This window comes from Diospyros lotus, chromosome 3 (assembly GCF_014633365.1).
Source record: "Diospyros lotus cultivar Yz01 chromosome 3, ASM1463336v1, whole genome shotgun sequence".
Lineage (NCBI taxonomy): Eukaryota > Viridiplantae > Streptophyta > Magnoliopsida > Ericales > Ebenaceae > Diospyros > Diospyros lotus.
Window position 1 is genome coordinate 8,591,420 of NC_068340.1, and position 20,294 is coordinate 8,611,713.

The window sequence follows — 20,294 nt, forward strand, 5'->3', positions numbered from 1 at the left end:
ATCGAGGTGTGGCACGCATATCGAGGCTATGCGCGCTTTTCAAGGTGCCTTGATTTTGGGCAAAGGTGAGTGGTTTTCCCACAAGAACTTATATTCATGATATGTTTGTTACAAATGCATGTTGTTATGAATGCAATATTTATTTTGGCATATTGCATGGAAAGTCGTGATAATTGCATGACACGATATTATTGTTATATTGATATTTGTGCATGGGAATAGGATGTCGCCCCCAGAGTGTTGCCGTAATTCCCCTAGGGCAATGATGGAATAACGTTAGGTTTATCCTGTAGAGGTTCGAGATTTGCCTAGGATTTCGTGCCGAGTTGGTTGGCCTGAGAAATTACATTAAGGGCAAATGTTGTTCATATTATCGCATCATGCATTCATATATATATATTTTTGGACCCTCACTAGAAGTTTCATCTTTTAATAGGTTTTGCCCCTAGAACATTCAACGTTCCAGTTTAGACTTGCAACTTAGGCAAATAGTAGGTTGAGATGAGACGGCATGTGATGGCGTGGCCGATGGACTCAGCGAGTTGATTCGGATATGTTTTAGCTTATACTTTATTGATGATTAGTCTTGTTAGAATGTTTATGGAATCTCCATGTATTTTATATTTGAGAATATGATGTAATATATGGTGCGAATTCTTTATGATATAATATAAGGTGAATTCAGGTATGTACTATATCAGGTTTCGATTATAGCTTCCGTATATTGTGAATGATTTGCTGGGGGTTTTGTTTGAAATTCGGTACTTAAGGTTTAAGTTATGTACCGAGAAAGAAAGAAAAAAATAATTTATGTATATTTATGGCCCCAGTATATAGGGGTGTTCAAAAAAATCGGTGCACCACGGAAATCGGCCAAATCGAATCGATCAATTTTTTTTTTTTTGCAGTCGAAAACAATTTGGATTCTGTCCAAACCGCGCGGTTTGCGGTTTAGATAGTTTGCGGTTCGGTTTAAACTGAACCGCCCAAGAAAATAATAAAAAAAAATTATAAAAAAATTATTATTATAAAAATCTAATAATTGGCAGCCCATCCTATTTATTTTTTACACTATTTTGTCTTTATTTTTTGCTCCTATTTATTTACATTTAATTTTTTTTATTTACCAATATTTGTGTCTTTATTTACCATTTTTAAATATCTTTTTTAGTAATTTTAAGTAGCATTTCAAACCGCGATAAACCGCACCAAACCAGACTGCGGTCTGGTTTGGTTGAAAAACCGCACTAGCGGTTTGGCGTGCTGAAAATGATTCAGACCGACCAAACCGCACTGCGAACACCCCTACTAGTATAGTGACACGCTCGATAAGAGAAAAACGGGGTGTTACAATAGACCTGGGTGCTTTGGGGGGACCGACAGTTTGTTTCAGTAGCATGGCTTGGTGAGACCGAGGTGACTCGAGGTCTGCCGGCCTATTTGATACAAGGCTTAGTTAGAATGGGGGAATTCCCCAAGGTCCGCCTACCGAGATAGACCCAGGCACTTTGGGGGGACTGACCGCATCGGTTTGTTCCGGTAGCACGGCTTGGCGAGACCGAGGTAACTCAAGGTCCGTTGAGGCGAGACCGAGAAGACTCGATGTCTGTCGGCCTATTAGATAAAAGGCACAGAGAAACTTCTTTTAAGAGTGAATGAAGCCCTTGGGATGATGGTCTTCGAGATAATAATTTGATTTGGAGGATTCCGAGTGCTGACATAAGATCAAAGATTTGGGCTTGGACCCGTGTAAGGATATAAAATAGCTAATGGGAGTAGCTGCCTTATAAAATGAAATATACTCAATTTAAATGGTACAATAAGATAGTTACTTAGCTATAGTATTTTTGTAGGCAGGCTGCATTCTATGATCGACACAATAGCTGTCTTGAGAGCTCAGACAAGTGGTAGGCTCCGTTGCTGAGGTTATTGGTAGCTCGGTAAGGACCTTCCCAGTTGGCGCCGAGTTTCCCTTATGCAGGTTGTTTCCTAGGGCCTTTGATCTTTCTGAGGAGCAGGTCCCCCTCCTGGAATCTTCTAGGCCTGACCATTTTATTGTGTTTCCGAGCTACCCCTTGTTTGGTAGCATGTTAATGGATATGGACCTGGTCTCGGATCTCCTGGATGAGATCGAGGTCGGTTCGCTGCTCTTTGTTGTTGGAATCTCCCTAGAAGTGTTGCCGTTTGGGACTGGGCTCCCCAACTTCTATTGGTATCATAGCTTCGGACCCATAGGTTAACCGAAAGGGGGTTTCCAAAGTCGAGGTTTGGGCTATTATGTGGTACGACCATAGTACCATTGGCAGCTCGTCCGACCATGTGCCCTTGGCTTGATCAAGTCATTTCTTTAGTCTAACCAAGATGATTTTGTTGGTAGCTTCTGCATGTTCATTGGTTTAAGGGTGCTCGACTGAAGTGAAAACCTGGCGAATGCTGAGCTCTTGGCAAGATTCTCGTAGTCTATTCTTGGTGAACAGGGTGCCATTATTTGAACTTAGCACACCGGAGAGGCCGTATCGACAAACAATGTTCTTCCAAATGAATCTCCTGATCCTTTTGGCGGTGATAGTGGTCAAGGGCTCAGTTTCGATCTATTTGGTAAAATAATCGACTGCCGCCATAATGAACTTAAGTTGTCTGGCGACCGTTGGGAAGGGTCCAATGATGTCTATTCCCCATTTGTAAAATGGTCATGGGCTGCTGACATTGTGGAGCTCCTCTGGCGGTGAGTGATGGGCGCTTGCAAACTTCTGGCATTTGTTGCAGTGTTTAACATAAGTCATGCAGTCGCTTCTCATTGTTAGCTAATAGTACCCAGCTCTTAGCACTTTGTTTCCAAGGATCGCCCTCCGAGGTGGCTCTCACACACCCCTTCATGTGCTTCGGCAATAATCTAGGGGGACTGGTCGGTGTTGATGCACTTGAGGAGCGATGTGGAAAGTTCTCTCCTGTACAGTTGTTCCCCGAGCAAGGTAAAGAAGCATGCGATTTTTTTTAGCTTCCTGGCCTCTTCTGTGTCAGCGGGAAGTGTCCCGTTCTATATGAACCGGATGATGGGGGTTCCCCAGAACTTGGGGACTGCCTCCACGGCTAGTATGTTTGGTGATTCCAAAGCCTCTTGTATAACAGATTGGTTGTTTCCAAGCTTTTTAGTGCTAGCTAGCTTTGAGAATAGGTTGGCCCGAGCGTTCTGTTCTTTAGGAATGTATTCGATTTGGAAGTATTCAAAGGATTCGGCTAAGGCTCTAACCTTCTTGAGATACCAGTCGAGCTATGGTTCCCTTGTCTGGAATTCGCCCTTAACCTAATTGGTCACCAATTGAGAGTCACTTCTTGTGACCACTTGGGTTGCTCCCATTTCTTTTGCTAAGTTTAACCCGGCTATGAGGGCTTCGTATTCTGCCTGGTTGTTGGTGGCCTTAAAATTGAAGCGCATGGATTGTTTGAGCGTCAGCCTAAAGGATCTTTTGGGTGGCTTTGGAAATATGGCTTGAGCTTTCATGTGTGGAAATATAACCGTGATCTGGTGGCTCTGGAAATATAGCCTGAGCTTTCGGGCTATCGTTACTAATGTTAGTGCTAACTTCTAAATCTTTTGGTAGCGTAGTTCGGTTCCTTGGAAGGTTTTGTTGGTGAAGTATATTGGGTGCTACGACTTGCCTTCTTCCCTGACTAATACTGCACTGAGGGCATTATCAGTGACAGAGAGGTAGAGTGAGAGCTCTTCTTCGGGCTTTATCTTGGTGAGAATAGGGGGTTACTAAGAGACCCTTGAGTTCTTGGAAAGCAATTTCGCATTGTTCCGTCCACTAGAACTCTGTCGGCTTCTTTAAGCATTAGAAGAATGGCCTCTCCCAACATGCCGACCTTGAGAGGAAGTGGGACAGGGCTGTTACCCGGCCTGTTAATCATTGGACCTCCTTTACATTGGCGGGGTTGTGCATCTTAAGAATGACCTTGCACTTATCTAGGTTGGCCTCGATCCCCTGACTGGTTAACATGAAGCTGAGGAATTTGCCGGCTTATACCTCGAAAGCGCATTTATCCTGATTTAACCCCATGTTGTGTTGTCAGAGTTGGTGGAAGATTTCAGACAAGTCCGAGCAGTGATCTTGGCCTTTCAATGTCTTGGCCACCATTTCGTCTACATAGACCTTGATGTTTCGACCGATCTGCTTGGCGAACACCTTGTTCATCAGCTACTGATATGTTGCGCTCGCATTCTTCAACACGAACGGCATCACCCGGTAGCAAAAGTTGACATTTTCTGTGATGAACGCCATCTTTTCTTCATCTCCAAGATGCACTCGGATCTGGTTGTAGCCGGAGTAAGCATCCATGAATCTCAAGTACCTGTATCCGGAAGCTGCGTCTACAAGTGGGTCGATGTTGGGTAATGGATACGAGTCCTTTGGGCATGCTTTATTTAGGTCAATGAAGTCGATGCACATTCTCCATTTTTTCGAGAATTCTTTTTACCATGACTATGTTGGGGAGCCACATCGTATACAGGACCTCTCCCTGATGAATCCGGCCTTTAGGAGTTTCGTTGTCTCCTCGGCATGCGCTGCCTCTCTTCTTATAGTTTTCTTTTTCTTTGGGCAACCAGTTTAACCTTTGAATCTAGCACCAACCTATAGTAGATGATGGACGGATCTATCCCGGGCATGCGTCGGCGGGCATCCAAGCGAAGAGGTCAGTGTTTTGTTAGAGCAGGCAAATCAACCTTTCTCTCAATTCTTTTGGTAGTGTGGAACCAATGCAGGCAATCTGTTCTGGGCTGGGACCTAGGCTTACAAGGTGAAGTTCTTCTGTGGGTTGAGGGCGACTGTCTGACAGTTTGCCTCATGGGTCCAGCTCGATCGTATTTATGTTGTGGTGGGGAGCTTGGCCGTTAATAGCCGTGGTTTGGTTACCGCTACCGAAGGCCCGACTTCCCTCTTCATCCTTGCCAGGTTCAGAACCTCGAGTTCTAAGACTATCATGGTAACATTGCCTGGCTTTCTTCTGGTCAGCGTGGATAACTCCCACCTTGGAGGCTGACACTAGGAAATTCATTACCAGGTGAGGGGTTGACACAATCGCACCCAAAGCATTGAGAGATGGGTGATCAAGTAGCGTATTGTACGACGTTTGACAGTTAATCACCAGGTAGCGGATGCTGATTGTTTTGACGAGGAGGGTTCCAAATGAAGTCAATAGATTGATATACCCCCTGATGCCGACCTGCTCTCCAGAAAAGTCAATCGGATTTCCAGGGAATGGTTTCAGATCTTCTTTTGGGATTCCCATTCTTCTTAAGGTTGAAAGATACAACAAGTCGGTCGAACTCCCTTGATCGATGAGGACTTTCTTCACTAGGAAGTTGGCCGCGATGACCGAGACCACCATGGGATCGTTAAGGTTCTGATCGATCCCCTCAAAGTCTCTATCAGTGAAGGAGATCATGGGATGTTGGGCCATTCTCCTTGACATTATTTCGATATTGTTTATTGATATTACTGCTTAGAGATGTCGCCTTCTTGCCAACCTTGAATCGCCTCTTCCCGCGAAGCCTCCGAAGATGGCATCGATGACTCTAGCTATTTGATTAGCCGGGGGCGGTCCGACATTCTGCTTATCGTCTTCCCGAGGTCGTCTTTGGGGGCTATGGCTCCTTCGCCTATCTGGGTTGACTTGTGGGAAACGTCTTCGGTTCGCACTTTAAGTATACTAGAGGAGGTAACCCTCCCTAACCAGATGCTTGATCTAGTCCTTCAAGGATGCCCACTCCACAGTTGTGTGACTGACACATGCGATGGTAGTCGCACCACTTGCTGGTGTCGGCATTGCCAAGAAGAGGCTGCTGGCCTGAGGTGTTTGGAAGTGGGATTATTTTTGAGTTGTAAACTTCCCAGAGGATTTGCTCTCTCCTTATTGTGAGAGGGATGCAAGTGAAATATCGTAGTCAGGGTGGGATGGGGGGCCGAGTTGGCTTGCCTCGTCCTCTATCTCGATCTCTATTATCTTGCCCTCTTTCAGGGTTGCGCTGGTGCTCAGTAGAGGGCTTTAGTTGGTGGACTAGTTGTGGCCGAGTTGACGGTTGGGTGTTTTAGCGTCTGGTTGCTGACGTTTCCTCCATGTTTATGTATCTCGTAGCCCTGTATCCTGAGATCGTCTAGGTCGGAGAGAGGCTTCCGGGCCAACAAGTCGGCAAAAGGACCTACCCTCAACCGAGTCATAATGGCGTGCAAAGAGATTGTTAGGCTGAGGTCTTTGATCTGGATGACTTCTTGGTTGAATTTGTTTAGAAACGTCCGAAGTGGCTCATGCTCACCTTACCTCAGGTTGATGAGATTGGCCGACGTCTTGCGATAAGCTCGGCTTGTGAAGAAGTGGGTTAGAAAGCGGATGGCCAGTTTGGGAAAGTTGTGGATGGAGTTTGATTCCAAAGAAGAAAACCATAACATGGTTGATTTTTTCAATGTGCTGGGGAAAGACCGACACATGATCGGATTTGTGCCCCTACTTAATAGCATTACGGCGTTGAACATGGTAAGGTGCTTATGGGGATTAGTGGTACCATCGTATGGTTCTAAGATGCCAAGAAGACAGAAGCCATCCGACAAGGGGACGACCATGATAAACTCTGAGAAAGGTTGGCTTGAAGAATACAAGGATGTAGAAAGCGCGGGGGGGGGGGGGGGGGGGCAGAAGTATCGGTAGCTTGATGGTGCTGGTAGCGGTTACCTTCTTCAACATAGTCAAATCGTTCGTCATGTTGGTCCCATTGCTAGTTTTGGGCTAACTCAACGACCTGATTTTGAAGCTGTTGGACAGTCTGGATAAGAACCTCCACGACAGCTGCGTTTTGCAGAAGGTGGTCGACAATGTTTGGCTCTTAGACGGCGGCGCTTCTCGTTTGTACCATGATATGGTGGTAGGGTTGGCTTGAAAGGTTGTAGTAAAGTTATGGGATATGTAAGTTTTATCGGTCCCTACGATGGGCGTCAGATGTTCTTTCTTGACAAAGAATGGTCGGAGGCGAGCTTGCAATGACGAGGGGCAGGCTCAGATGATTGGTCCATTGGGGGCGGCTGACACCTCTCCGATGCTCTAGTGAGTAAAGAAGTAGAAAGTGACAGAATATCAGTGAGTCAGAAAGAAAAACATATCTTACCTCTAAGGAGAGCGAGTTCATTTAGAAGGAGAAAAGGTCCTCCTACATGCATGCGTCGCGTGTGTTTGCAGGTGATGGGACTAAATATCCTGCGTTGGTAGAGATTTCCAAGTGATAACATGATGTCGACGGCACTCTTATTAATATAGATGTAATTCGCCATTAATAAAAATGAGATTTGAGTGGGCATATAAATACCCAGTATGACACTACAATAATATTGCTATAGACTAATGCAGGACCAAAGTCAAATCCAAATTGGGCTATGAGAGCTTAGCCAAGATTGCGCCGGAACGATCCACTGGCCACAAGTGAACAAGGTTGAGAATGGCCCGCAATCCTACGAGGCTAAGCGTGGTCGGTAAGTGAAAATGGTCGAACTTGGCCTGTACGGATATGACAGTGATACTAACCTATCTTGTCAAATTCGTAGAGATCACCTTGCGTGTTCCTTCCCTTATTCTCTTTCCTCCACCCTTTAGCGTATTTGGCCCCTTCGCCACCTGTTCCTCTTTTCTCCAGCAGGCAGCAGCGGCTTCGCCTTCGCCTTCACTTTGTTCGGTTGTTCCTCATTGCTGGCTTCTCCTCTTCTTCTCCTTCCGGCACAGGCAGGGATGACCGACGGTATGTTCTTCACTGTTATTCAATCAAAAGTTAATTTTGTTCTTCTTCCATCAGAAATCAACAAACGAAAATCTTCTTCTTCTTCTTTTTCTTCTTCTTTGTTATAGACTCTGCATACGTATAGATAGATAGATAGATAGATAGATAGATACAGAGAGAGACCCAGATCTGGGTTCGGTCGCCTATTTTCACCATCTATGTTGAAATCTATGTATGCAGAGAGAGAGAGAGAGAGAGAGAGAAGACGCCGAGGAAGTTGAAACCGAGATGATTTGTGTTCGGTTGTGCCAGATCTGCGTTCGAGCCCTTGGCATATATACAACATTATTATCCAAAAAAAAAAAAAGGAAGTCATTACATGTTATGGTTCTTAATTATGTATGTATAATTAAAAGATAAAAGCAAAAAATATTAATTTGGGTTAATTTATTACATTATTGTTTATTTTTTAATATACAATAAAAATATATTCCAATTCTATTTCCAAAGAATCAATTTTGGTTTAGTATCCCAGATTATTTTTCTCCACGTCGTCAATATTACATTATATTCAACGAATTGGACTTCAATAATAAGGATTGTGACTCTTTGTTCATTACTATACATTGCAGTTCCTGTGTGTCACTGTTTGACGAGTTATGAATGCAACGAATACGCCTTCATTAACAAGAATGACTTAACTTGCTGGTTCCAATTCAAGAACTAATTGCACTTCCTGTGTATGGTATGCCCATTGTTTGACATGAATATTATTATTATTATAATCAACTAATTAGAGTTCAATCATTACATCCAATGCGCAAAGTCATCTTGCAGAATAAATAAGCCTGAAGTCTGAACCAGATGTTGCAAAGGACAGAAGCCTGACTCAGAATAGTCTCCAAAACTAGGCAACAAGCTGCAGGCTGGAAAGAAATCATCAAACCATGGAGCTGGACATTAACCACTGGAAGAATATCTGGGACACATGGGATATCAGGGGATTTATCTTCCTGTCTCTCTCTCTTCAAGCTTTTCTAACCTTATTCGCGCTCTTGAGGAAGAGTACTGCAAGAGGATTCATCCTCCTCCTTCTCTGGCTCGCCTACTTGCTGGCCGACGCTGTAGCCATCCTCGTCGTTGGACTCATCTTCAAGAGCCAACAACGCAAGGAGGACAATCCCCCCTATCTTCTCGCGTTATGGTCGCCTTTCCTCTTAGTCCACCTCGGCGGCCCAGACACAATTACTGCCTTCGCACATGAAGACAACCAGCTCTGGCTTCGCCACCTTCTTCAGTTTCTAGTCCAGTCGGGCACTACAGCTTACGTATTCATCCTCACCCTCTCGACAAACAAGTTTTGGCTTCCCACCCTCCTGATGTTTCTGGCGGGGCTCATCAAATACTCGGAGCGAACGCGCTCTCTGTACCTCGCCAGCACTGGGAGATTCAAGAAGAGTTTAGACTCCCATGCTGGCCCCTATTTTGCCGTGCTCGAGGACAGGTGCTTATTAAGGAATGGTGAACCTCTACCCACCAGAGTAGACAGAGAGGATTTATTTGATTTCCAAATCGGTAATGAAGGGGGCAAAAAGGATTTATCTGATATTGAAGTGATCAAGGCTGCTTATGTGTTCTCCCAGGCCTTCAAAGGCCTTATTGCCGATCTCGTTTTTGGTTTTGCCCAACGTCTCTTCAGCCAAGACTTCTTCCTGGATTTGACATCCAAGGATGCCTTCAAAATAGTGGAGGTGGAGCTCAATTTCCTCTATGAAATTCTCTACACCAAGGTTGTGGTGATCCAAGGCCTGGCCGGATATTGTCTTCGATTTATCTCCTTCTGTTCAGTTGTGGTGGCATTTTCATTGTTCGCTTCCGAGGAAAAGAAGGAGCTTCATCCAATTGATATTAGAATCACCTATGCTTTGTTTATCGGTGGAATTTCTCTTGACATTACAGCTTTCTTTATATTGATTTTGTCTGATTCAACTACCATTGCACTCACCAAATCAAAGCATCCATCTAGCGTCACTAGAATTCTGGCCAAACTGCTTTTTGTCAAGAGGCAAAGGTGGGTTGTTGAAGACACGTCAAAGCCTTATCCCTTTTATTTGAAGTTGGTTCTGCCTCTCCTCCAGCGGAGATGGTCTGAATGCATCTCTCAATTCAACCTGTTCCATTACTGTCTGCACGCCCGTTCTGAAAGGATGGAAAAGGTCATCGATTCTTTGGGCCTCACTGATATTCTAGACGGCTTGAAGTACGTGAACACGAAGAGATTTGACACAAGACTGAGAGACTTCATCTTCGGAGAGTTGAGAATGAAGTCTGTCAAGGCCGAAAATTTAGGCATCACCAGGCGGATAGCTTCGGCCAGGGGCGAATGGGTTCTTAACAACATAGGTTGTAAGGACTTGCTTCCATATGTTAGTGTGCTTAATTATGATGATACTCTAATATTGTGGCACATTGCTACCGAGCTATTATATGGTGCTGATAAAGGCAAGGATGGCAACAAGGATCTTCGTGAATTCTCGAAGCTCCTGTCAGATTACATGTTTTTTCTCCTGATTAGGCAGCCAGCTTTGATGCCTGCAGCAGCAAGTATGTCACAAAAAAGATTCACGGATACTTGTGCGGAGGCCAAGAAATTCTTTCAAAAGAAATCAGAGAACGAACAGAAACAAAGCCCTTTTAATCAAAGTGCACCTAGTGTCGGTTGTTGTCGTGAGATACAAAAAAGATTCAGGGATACCTGTGCGGAGGCCAGGAAATTCTTTCAAAAGAAATCAGAGAACAAACAGAAACAAAGCCCATTTAATCAAAGTGTACCTGGTTTTGGTTCTTGTCGAGAGATGCAAAAAAGATTTAGGGATACCTGTGCGAAGGCCAAGAAATTCTTTCAAAAGAAATCAGAGAACGAACAGAAACAAAGCCCATTTAATCAAACTGTACCTGGTTTTGGTTCTTGTCGAGAGATCTTTCGTTGCTTCATGAAATGGGGTGGCAACGAGAAAAAAGGATTGGATTTTGAACACACAGAAGTCATCGAGTCCATCCTCGCTTTTAGGAGAGGAGATAAACCAATTGAAAACAAATCACTATTGTATGAGGGAGCAGGTCTGGCCAAGGAGCTAAATAAGTTGGAAGAGGAACAGGGAAAAGACAAATGGGAGATAATGAGTAAAGTGTGGGTTGAGTTGATGTCTTATGCAGCTTGTCATTGCGGAGCCAACAATCATGCTGCACAACTTTGTCAAGGTGGGCAACTCATCACTGTGGTGTGGCTGTTGATGGCTCATTTAGGCTTGGGGGTGCAGTTTGAGCTTAGTGAAGAGGAGTATGTGCCGGCAAGGCTTCTGATCTGAACTGGGAAAGTCTTTTCATGTGAGGGATAGATGGCGGATTTGCTTTTAATAAAATTCTCTTGAGCCGTGTTTCCATACGTCACTTTCCTCCCAGAAGTAATTGATTTTTTTTTTCTTTTAATTAAAATAAAAGGTAAATTTCTTTATGAAGTGATAATTGGTTACTAAGAGATATTAATTAGAAGGTTCAAACTCCTTACATGGGGAGTATGTCACCACCTATTCAAGCTTCTGTGGTTCTTGTTGCAATTAGGGATGACGATTCATACCCATCTTACATATTCCTGCTCAAGCTCACCTCAATTAAAGCAGGTTTTTCCCACAAAATTCATACGTAGACCCAAAAAAAAAAAAAAAAAATAGTATAATGTAGGGGATTGGTTCAACATGGTACTCCATATCTTAAATCTAAACCTAACCCCAAACCCATATATATATATATATATATATATATATATTTAATTCCAGGTATAAAATGTTTTAAATGTCCGTAACAATTCTTTATTTTTATACCTTTTATTAAGGACATTAATAACCTAGATGGTGAAAAACAAATGTAGTCTAGATTGAAAATAGTTTTATTCTTTTTATATTAACAATTCAGATTATCTATATATATATATATATTTTAATATTATAGTGCTACTATTTTAATCTTATAATAAGTTTATCATTTTACTAAAACCAGTTTGATTTCATGTCGGGTAGATCAATAATGGAAGTTATATACCTATTAAGGTGCATAATGGAAAGGTATCAGGATCATCAGAAGGACTTGTATATGGTGTTTATAGATTTAGAAAATGCCTATGATAAGGTTTTTAGGGAAGTATTATGGAGGGTTTTAGAGAAAAAAAAAAGTCTGAATAACTTATATACAAGCCATTTATGACATGTATTACGATGCAAAGGCAAGGGTTAGAACATGCAGAGGGAATACTAAATTTTTTAAAATTATAATAGGATTGCATCAAGGATCTGCACTAAGTTCATACTTATTTGCTTTAGTAACGAATGAATTCACTAAACACATTCAGATGGATGTGCCATAGTATATGCTATTCGCAAATGACATAGTGTTGGTGGAGAAACAAAAGAGGGAGTAAACACTAAGCTTGAGTTGTGGAGAAATAATTTAGAATCCAAAGGACTTAAATTAAGTAGAAGGAAAACAAAATATATGGAATGTAAATTTAATAAAAATGTAAGAGTAGAGGATGTTATAATAAAATTGAAAAACCAAATCAAATAAAGAAAAAACTATTTTTAATATTTGGGATTAGTGATTCAAAAAGATAGAGAAATCCACGAGAATGTTATGTATAGAATTAAGACAGGTTAGCTGTAATGGAGAAATGTATTGGGAGTGTTATGTGATAGTAAAATCCCATTAAAACTAAAAGAAAAATTCTATAGGACAACTATAAAATCAGTGTTGTTGTATGACTCAGAATGTTGGGTAGTAAAATAACAACATGAGTAAGAGACAAGCGTAGCAGAGATGAGAATGTTAAGATGGATGTACGATCATACAAGAACATATAAAATTAGAAATGAGGTTATTCGTAATAAGGTAAGATTAGTGCCAATCGAGGAAAAGATGAGAGAAAATAGACTAAAATGATTTGACTATGTGAGAAGAAGTCCAATAAATGTTCATTTGGGGAGAGTTGATAAAATAGAACAAATAGTTAACAAAAGAGGTAAAGGCAAATCCCAAAAAATTTTGAAAGAGATATTAAAGTTTGATATTAAGTGTATAATCCTTAATAAAGTTATGATAAAAGACAAATATATGAAAATTTAGAATTTATGTAACTGACTCAATACAATGGGATAACGATTGAATATGTTATTATTGTTGTAATAGCATCTATGTAAAATCATCAACTTCTTTTAGTTAGTAAATCTCACAAGTTTCATTATGTTTAAATTAATAGTTTGTTATGACCCATAAAATACATTATTATAATATACATTGCAATGCCACGTGATTACCCTTTCGCTGCTACCAGATTATACCCGCCTCGGTATGATTCTACTTTTGCGATGCCCATGATATTATTATTGCAGTAATATGAAATTAAATACATTATATATTTTATAATATTATAAGATTATATTATGAATATAATAATGTATATATATCTATATTATTACATTCATAATATTATGATATTATAATATAATATTTTTGGATGATAAGCAAATTATCACTATTATAGTATTCATTACTATTATTATATCATTCTAAATTATTATAAACACTAATACTGTATTAATATTATTAATTATAGTATTAATATATCATAAATGTCAAGAAAAATGATTTCAAAATCTTGGGATGACACTCCCTTGCAAATGCCTTTCATTCGATTCTAAGGATTAGGAGAAAGGGTAAATTAAGGAACCATAGTAGGTGAGGTTCGAACACTAAACATACCGTTGACATGAGGGCGAAAAGTCCAAAGTGTGCATATCTTGACCATTGGGCTAGCCCTTAGGGGGCAAACGATTTCAAAATCTTAATTATAAGTTTAAGTGTATTATATGCAAAGTGAAAGGATTATCAAAAAAAAAAAAAAAAACCTCTAAAGTGAATGAATTATGCATTCAAAAAGAAAAATAAGAATAGGAGTAAGTTCCTAAGGTCGCAAATGAATCAAGTTGTTCGAAAGGTGTTCAGTGTTCAATTTGATCAAAGATCATTTGAATTCATTTGTTAGATGAACAAATCAAACTTGAGTTTAACTTTAAAATTAAATTTGTAGATGAGTGAAGATTAAATTCAGTAAAGTTTGACTCATTAAATCTTGTGAATAGATTTGATTAGTATCTCGTAAACAAATTCATGAGCAAACTCGATCAGAAACTCATGAATAAATTTAATTAAAAGGTCACAAATAAGTTCGTGAACGGATTTATTTATAAATATATTAATAAAGGTGAATTTGGTGTTTTGACATTTTTGAAATATTGAAAATAGTTTGCTTAGAGGCATGTTTGAATTATGATTTTTTTTTATAAGAGGGTTGCAACAGTTGATATAGGTTCATATTCATTAAAACATTTTACATAAAGAATAATTTAGGTTTAATGCAAACATAGAATATATGAATCCATACACAAAAAGATGAATGCATTTAAAAGAAAAAGTGAAGAACCTTATGACAACAAAGAATGATCAATTTGAATTCCTAAGTATTAAACTTCGGATCCTGGTAACCCTAAAAGGGGACACCTATGAAGGGATTCCCTTTATTCGATGAGCTCTAGAGGCAACCAGTACAACCAAGATTCAAGTTACCACAACTTTTTGTGTACTTTGGGAAGGAAGATCCCGAAAAACACCTCCAGCACTTTGTAGTAGTGGTTGTGTTACACGGGTGGAACAAAGTCACTATGTGTAGAGCTTTCCCACTTTCCTTGGCTGGACAAACCCAACAATGGTTTACGAACCTCCTAGTTGGCCATATATAGTCATTTGAGCAGCTAAGAAAGAGTTTTTGGAAGCGTTCTTAGTGCACATACCGAGGAAGAATAGTACAATATATCTTAGGAATGTGCAACGAAAGCCCTAATAGACATTAAAGTAGTATATGGAACACTTTCGAGTGGCGACCCAAGAGGTGAAAGACCTTCCCGTCAGGTTGGCAGTATTAGCTTTACTTAACGGAACTACCTTTGCCCTACTAAGAAGGTCCTTGGCATTTTCTGAGCCAAAGATGATCCCTGAGATGTTCGTTAGGGCAGAACAGTTGTGGTTCAGATGGAGATACTAGAACCATGTGAAAATAGGAGAAGGGGAAGGACCAGTGACACCAGGTCAAATAAGGCCATGAAGGTACAATAGAGAGAGAAACCACCAAAGATGCACTTTAGAAGCTTTACTCCCCTCAATGAACCAAAGGCAACAATCCTCTCTTCTATAGTGCACACTGGCAACTTTCCTCCTTGTTCCAGTGAGCCTATAGGTAGAAACATGGATGCTTTCTGTAAGTTTCAAGAAGCCTTGGGACATACTAGAGAAAATTATTGTGAACTTTGCAACCAGATTGAATAGTTGATCAGGCAGGGGAAATTGGAATAGATTTGTCTTGGATAAGCCTAAGAATTAGTAAGGGAAAAGGGAAGGGCCTAGGTGTTATTGCCAAAATACAACAATTAGAATTTTTAGGAGGGGGATGCCCGTGGATGCCATCGACCTCGAGATTTGATCAAAGACTGGATGCAAGATTCAGGTGGGCTTCCAAAGGGTTCCTTCCGAAGGATGGCATGACAATGGTCTGGAAAACTGATGTTCCCGAATGGTTCCTTCCGAAAGGCTCTTTCGAAGGACTCTTTCGAAGGGACTTCAAGAATGCTTGCTTCTGATAAGTGAATGTTGAGTGGCTAACGGTCTTGCGGTATGGTCCTTCCGAAGGCTATTCCCGAAGCTCTCTTTCGAAGGGGTGGTATCGTGCAAGCGAGGATTTCTTTGATTGTAAAAGGTTTTCTGTTGTAGGAGGCTTCTAAGAGACTTAGAAAATCTCCTTCCGAAGGACTTTTCCGTAGGACGTTTTCGAAGGAAATTTGGGATGCACTGGTGGTGGTGTTTCCTCTGGAATGATGTCGATCTCCTCAGGAACTTGGTCTTCGCGGGATCTTCCGAAGGATATTGATTTTCTCTTGTGAGTGGTTCTTTCGAAGGAATGAGTGCAGTCCTTTCGAAGGAACTGTAGATACAAACAAGGGTTAGAAGGCTCGTGGGATTTTCCTCCCGCGAAGACCCTCCGACGCTTAAATCAGTAACGGAAGGAAAAGAAGGATAAATTTCTAAGGAAAATGGGAGAGAAATACCGATGTCTGGATCCCTTTCTGAGGGTTGAACCTAGGCTTTTATAGAGATTGTATAGCAGGACACGTGTCATTTCTAAAGGGTTCCTTCCAAAGGAACCCTTCTGAAGGGTCCTTTCGAAGGAACCCTTGATGAGCTTCTGAAGGGTCCTTCAGAAGAACCCTTCCCCAGCAGCTTCCAACTTTCTTTTCTTTCGATTATTAAGGCACAACAATTGTTCCCTACTCTTTATTTTGTTCTGACCAGATATAAAATGAAGAGTATTTTCTAAGTCCATGACACTAAGAATCGAAATTACTTTTTCCTGAAGGATACTTTTGAAGGCTCCTTTCGAAGGATCCTTCTCGAGGCGTTTGGGCTTCCGCTTATTGATTATAAATAGGCTCAGCCGCTTCGGGAATTCCCTTATGCATAAGCTTTGCCTTAACAGAACTTCTCACCCCGTTTCGCTATTTCCTTCCGAAGGAAATCTTCAGTGCCTTGGCCATCTATTTCTGAAGAAAATCTCTTTCCGATACATTCCTTGCACTAGGTAACCGCAAAACTTCCTTCCTTACACTTTTCTTTCTGAAGCATCTGTAGTGCTAAGATTATCCTTCCGAAGTGAGTTCTGTTGAACCCATCTTTCCTTCCGAAGGAACATTTCCTCGAATCTGTGGATTTCTTTCGGACCGAGTGAATTCCTTCCGAAGGAAAATCACCATCCATTCGATTAGATTCCTTCCCCCAACACCTCCTTCTGAAGAAATTCCTTCCGAAGAAATTTCCTTCTGAAGAGATTTCGCTACTTTCAACCAAAACATAATTTTGACTCTTTCAGCCTCTTTTCTCCATTTTCGACCCTTTCTCTTTCTACTATGGCTAGCGAAAAAATATACCACCATGATGTCGATTCCCACGGGGTCGAACACTTTTTCTTGAAGGGTAAATGCTCTCGTATGAATGAAAACGATGTGGCCCTTATCCGCCAAAATCACAACATTCCTGGGGAGTATCACACTAGGCTTCCTCGTGCTGAGGAAAATTACGCGGTTGATGTAGAAGAGAGGTGGATGAGCATCCATGAGGCTAGCTTTCGCCTAGGTTTCCATCTCCCTCTCCATCATTTCGGTCTTAAGTTTCTTCGTCTTAGTGGATTAGTTCCAGGCTAATTGCATCCCAACGGTTGGGCCCAATTAGTTGGATTTTTTGTCATTTGTAGTGAGAACGACATAGACCCCACTGTGGACTTCCTTTACTTTCTCTTCCACTTACGTCTACTTAAGGAACGTTTTCACATGTACACCCTACAACGGACTCGAGGTGACCATCTCTTTTCTGAGTCTCCTCCACAAGAAGCTTTGTTCGACTCACGGTGGTTCTTGGTCCAATCTCCGAACAGGGTGTGGAATGCTCCTCGCGAATGACGCACTAACCCTGAGAGAGTGGGGAAACCAATATTGAGTGCGCCTCTTTCTGAACTTAGGGAAAGATACGAGGACAACCATCGCGTTAACAAGGGTGGGCTGGATTCTGGAGCATGGCGAATCGTCTCGTTGCAGGGTGCCCAGGGCACTACGTCCAGATCCTCTAGTAAACCCAATGCCTGTTGTCACGGCGAGAGCATGAGATATCCCTCTCCAGGAGCAACCTTCTCCTGAGGGTGTGGACCCCTTAGTTGTTTTGCAATCCTTCCTTGTTTTAATCTTTGCACTCAAGTTATTTTCATGGTATCTAACCACGTCGTGTCTTTTTCTTGCAGCTATGCATCACTTAATGAGATCTACTAACCAACGGGTCGCCCTTAGAGTTGCACCGGTTGAAATGCCACCCTCACTCGATCTCTAAGATGGGGCCCCTTGCCTTTATACACGTAATACCAAACGAGGTGAGGGGGTAGGACAGACCTGAGCTCTTGTAACACCCCAATTGTTTTGGGCGTGTTATAACTTAGGATTTCGGGAAAAAAAATTTCATATCACAATCGCTGTCATACATCACACAATATTCCAAAAACTCTAATTTTCACATTCTTAGCTTAATAAACCCAATAATCGAATAGCTAATACAGGTGTTAAAATTTCAAATGCGGAAGGTAGATCGAACCTAATATGGTTCACAACCGTAATGCTTTGTTTATCATAAATAAAATCGTTCATGATGTCTACAAGATACATTACAAGGACATTATCTCTTACAAGTGTTGACCAACGTCTTAAACATTTCCAAAACATACATAGGTTCACACATAAATAAAGGTATGCTAAACACAATACAAACAGTAAATTAAGCTTATTCTTCCGCTATTTCCTTTCCCTTTGAGCCATTTGTCGAATTTGGAACGTTTGAATGTTCTAGGGACATAGTTCAATTAGAAGATGAATCTTCTAATGAGAAACTCCAAAAACAATTTATATCAATACATGAACAAGTATAAAACATATGAGGAAAATAATGAGAACTATTCTGAAGTGCCTAGTGAACATGTCAGCCTCCTCCAACGAGAGCTTTCTCAACGACGCACGCATAGTGCCTCTCAGGAGATCCCTAACCATGTCACCTCGGCCTGACGTTATAGAACTCATGCAAACACCACATCCATTGTCCCTTAAACTCACGGTTTTCCTCACGAGAGCTTTTTCGATGACGCATGCATAGCGCCTCTCGGGGGATAATCGACTTTTGCCCTCGGCCAACAACAAATAGGTATAACAGTATGGCCACTCGAATTTTATAAATGCAACAGTTAAAAAGCCAACAACATATATTTTTCAGAAAAATACATTTCATATAAGCAAACATGATTTCATGTAAGAAAACAACAAGAGTTTACATACAAGAACTTCACAAAACACATTTAATGTAATAGAAGTCTCTCATAAGAGAACAAAAAATAGGATTTGGAGTATAGGAGTCTCACTTTGAAGGTTTATCTCTTGGAAGATACAATTTCACAGCAAACAACCTAGGTTTCTGTAGAAAACACACGTTTTGGTAAACCTAACCTCAAATATTTTTACATGGAGTTGAAAAACATTAATTTAGGGACAAAACTAGAAAAGTTGAAGAAAAATGGGCCCCCCACACACCCTCACGCGCCCTGGGAAGGTGGGCCACGCGCCTTCATGCGCAGCCACTTCTCGGCGCGTGTAATTCACGCGCGGTCTACCAGATTCGGACAGCTTCGTCTCGTTTGTTTTTTCGGCCATAACTTCCTCATTTTAACTCCGATTCAACCCCGTTTGAACTTATGCGACCTTCTCTTCCCCCTCCACAGGATTATAAAACAAAATCAGACTTACCTCACTTTTTTTCTAACTGATTTTGGCGAAATCTGGCGAAGACCTATAACTCCGATGAGAATCAATACAAAAAAATTGATTTTTTGCGACGGTTTTGAAACCACCATAAAATATGTTTTTTGCAGCGATTTTTTGAAAATTTTGCGACGGTTTCATAAAATCGCTGCAAAATTCAGTAGAACATTTAATTTTGCGGCGATTTTCAAAGAATCGTCACTAAATTTAAAAAATAATTAAATAATTAAAAAATTAAATTCAATTTCGTGGCGATTTTTGAGAAAATGTAGCTAAATTCAAAAAATTAAATAATTTAAAATTAAAATTAAAATAATATTTGCGGCGGTTTAGAAAAACCATCGCAAAATTCATTAAAAAATTAAATTTAGCGGCATTTTTTGAAAACCGCTGCTAAATTCAAAAAAAAAAAAAATTCAAACTTAAAGTTAAATTAACATTTGGGGCGGTTTTTAAAAATCGCCGCAAAATTCATTAAAAAATTAAATTTAGCGGTGGTTTTTGAAAGCCACCACTAAATTAAAAAAATTAAATAATTCAAAATTAAAATTAAATTAAAAAAAATAAATTTTTCTTAAGAAAATAATTAAAAATTAAATTAATAAAAACAAATATAAAATCTTAAAAATAAATTTAAAATTGAATTTAAATTAATATCAATATTCATAAAAAATTTAATTTTAGACATAAAAAATAAATTTAACATAATTTTAATTTATAAAATTTTAATAATTTTTAAAAAATATATAAAATCTTCTTTTTTATTTTTAATCAATTAATTTATTTAATTTAACTCAATTAATTTATTTCATTATTCTTTAAAAAACAATCAATTAATAAATGTTTTTAATATATATTAAAAAATATAAAATATAATTCTGAAAATTAGTTGTTAGATTAGTATATAATATATATGCGCATATATGTCAAGGGGGCTTCGCAGATCAGGTGGTTCGTGCGCGCACGAGCGTGGGAGAGATCCTAGGTTCGAAACTTGGGGAGGGGAAGGCTGGAATTTAATTTCCAGCCCT

At 40.3% G+C, this 20,294-nt stretch overlaps 1 protein-coding gene across 5 annotated transcripts; it reads left to right on the top strand.

Annotated features, from left to right (window-relative positions):
- The first annotated feature begins 7,517 nt into the window (after window positions 1–7,517).
- On the top strand, window positions 7,518–11,207 carry LOC127796196 (uncharacterized). Of its 5 annotated transcripts, XM_052328219.1 has the most exons (4): window positions 7,519–7,783; window positions 8,395–8,507; window positions 8,589–10,471; window positions 10,718–11,207. In XM_052328219.1, the coding sequence occupies exons 3-4, from the start codon at window positions 8,710–8,712 to the stop codon at window positions 11,128–11,130; spliced, it is 2,175 nt and encodes a 724-aa protein (XP_052184179.1). In that variant the 5' UTR covers window positions 7,519–7,783; window positions 8,395–8,507; window positions 8,589–8,709; the 3' UTR covers window positions 11,131–11,207. The 5 variants fall into 5 exon arrangements, with proteins under 5 accessions (XP_052184178.1, XP_052184179.1, XP_052184175.1 ...); XM_052328215.1 differs by having other exon boundaries at window positions 8,589–11,207; XM_052328216.1 differs by having other exon boundaries at window positions 8,600–11,207.
- Window positions 11,208–20,294: the final 9,087 nt, after the last annotated feature.

Bases quoted from the DNA above. Each gene is read 5' to 3' on its own strand.
- LOC127796196 (XM_052328218.1), top strand. From the start codon at position 8,710: ATGGAGCTGGACATTAACCACTGGAAGAATATCTGGGACACATGGGAT.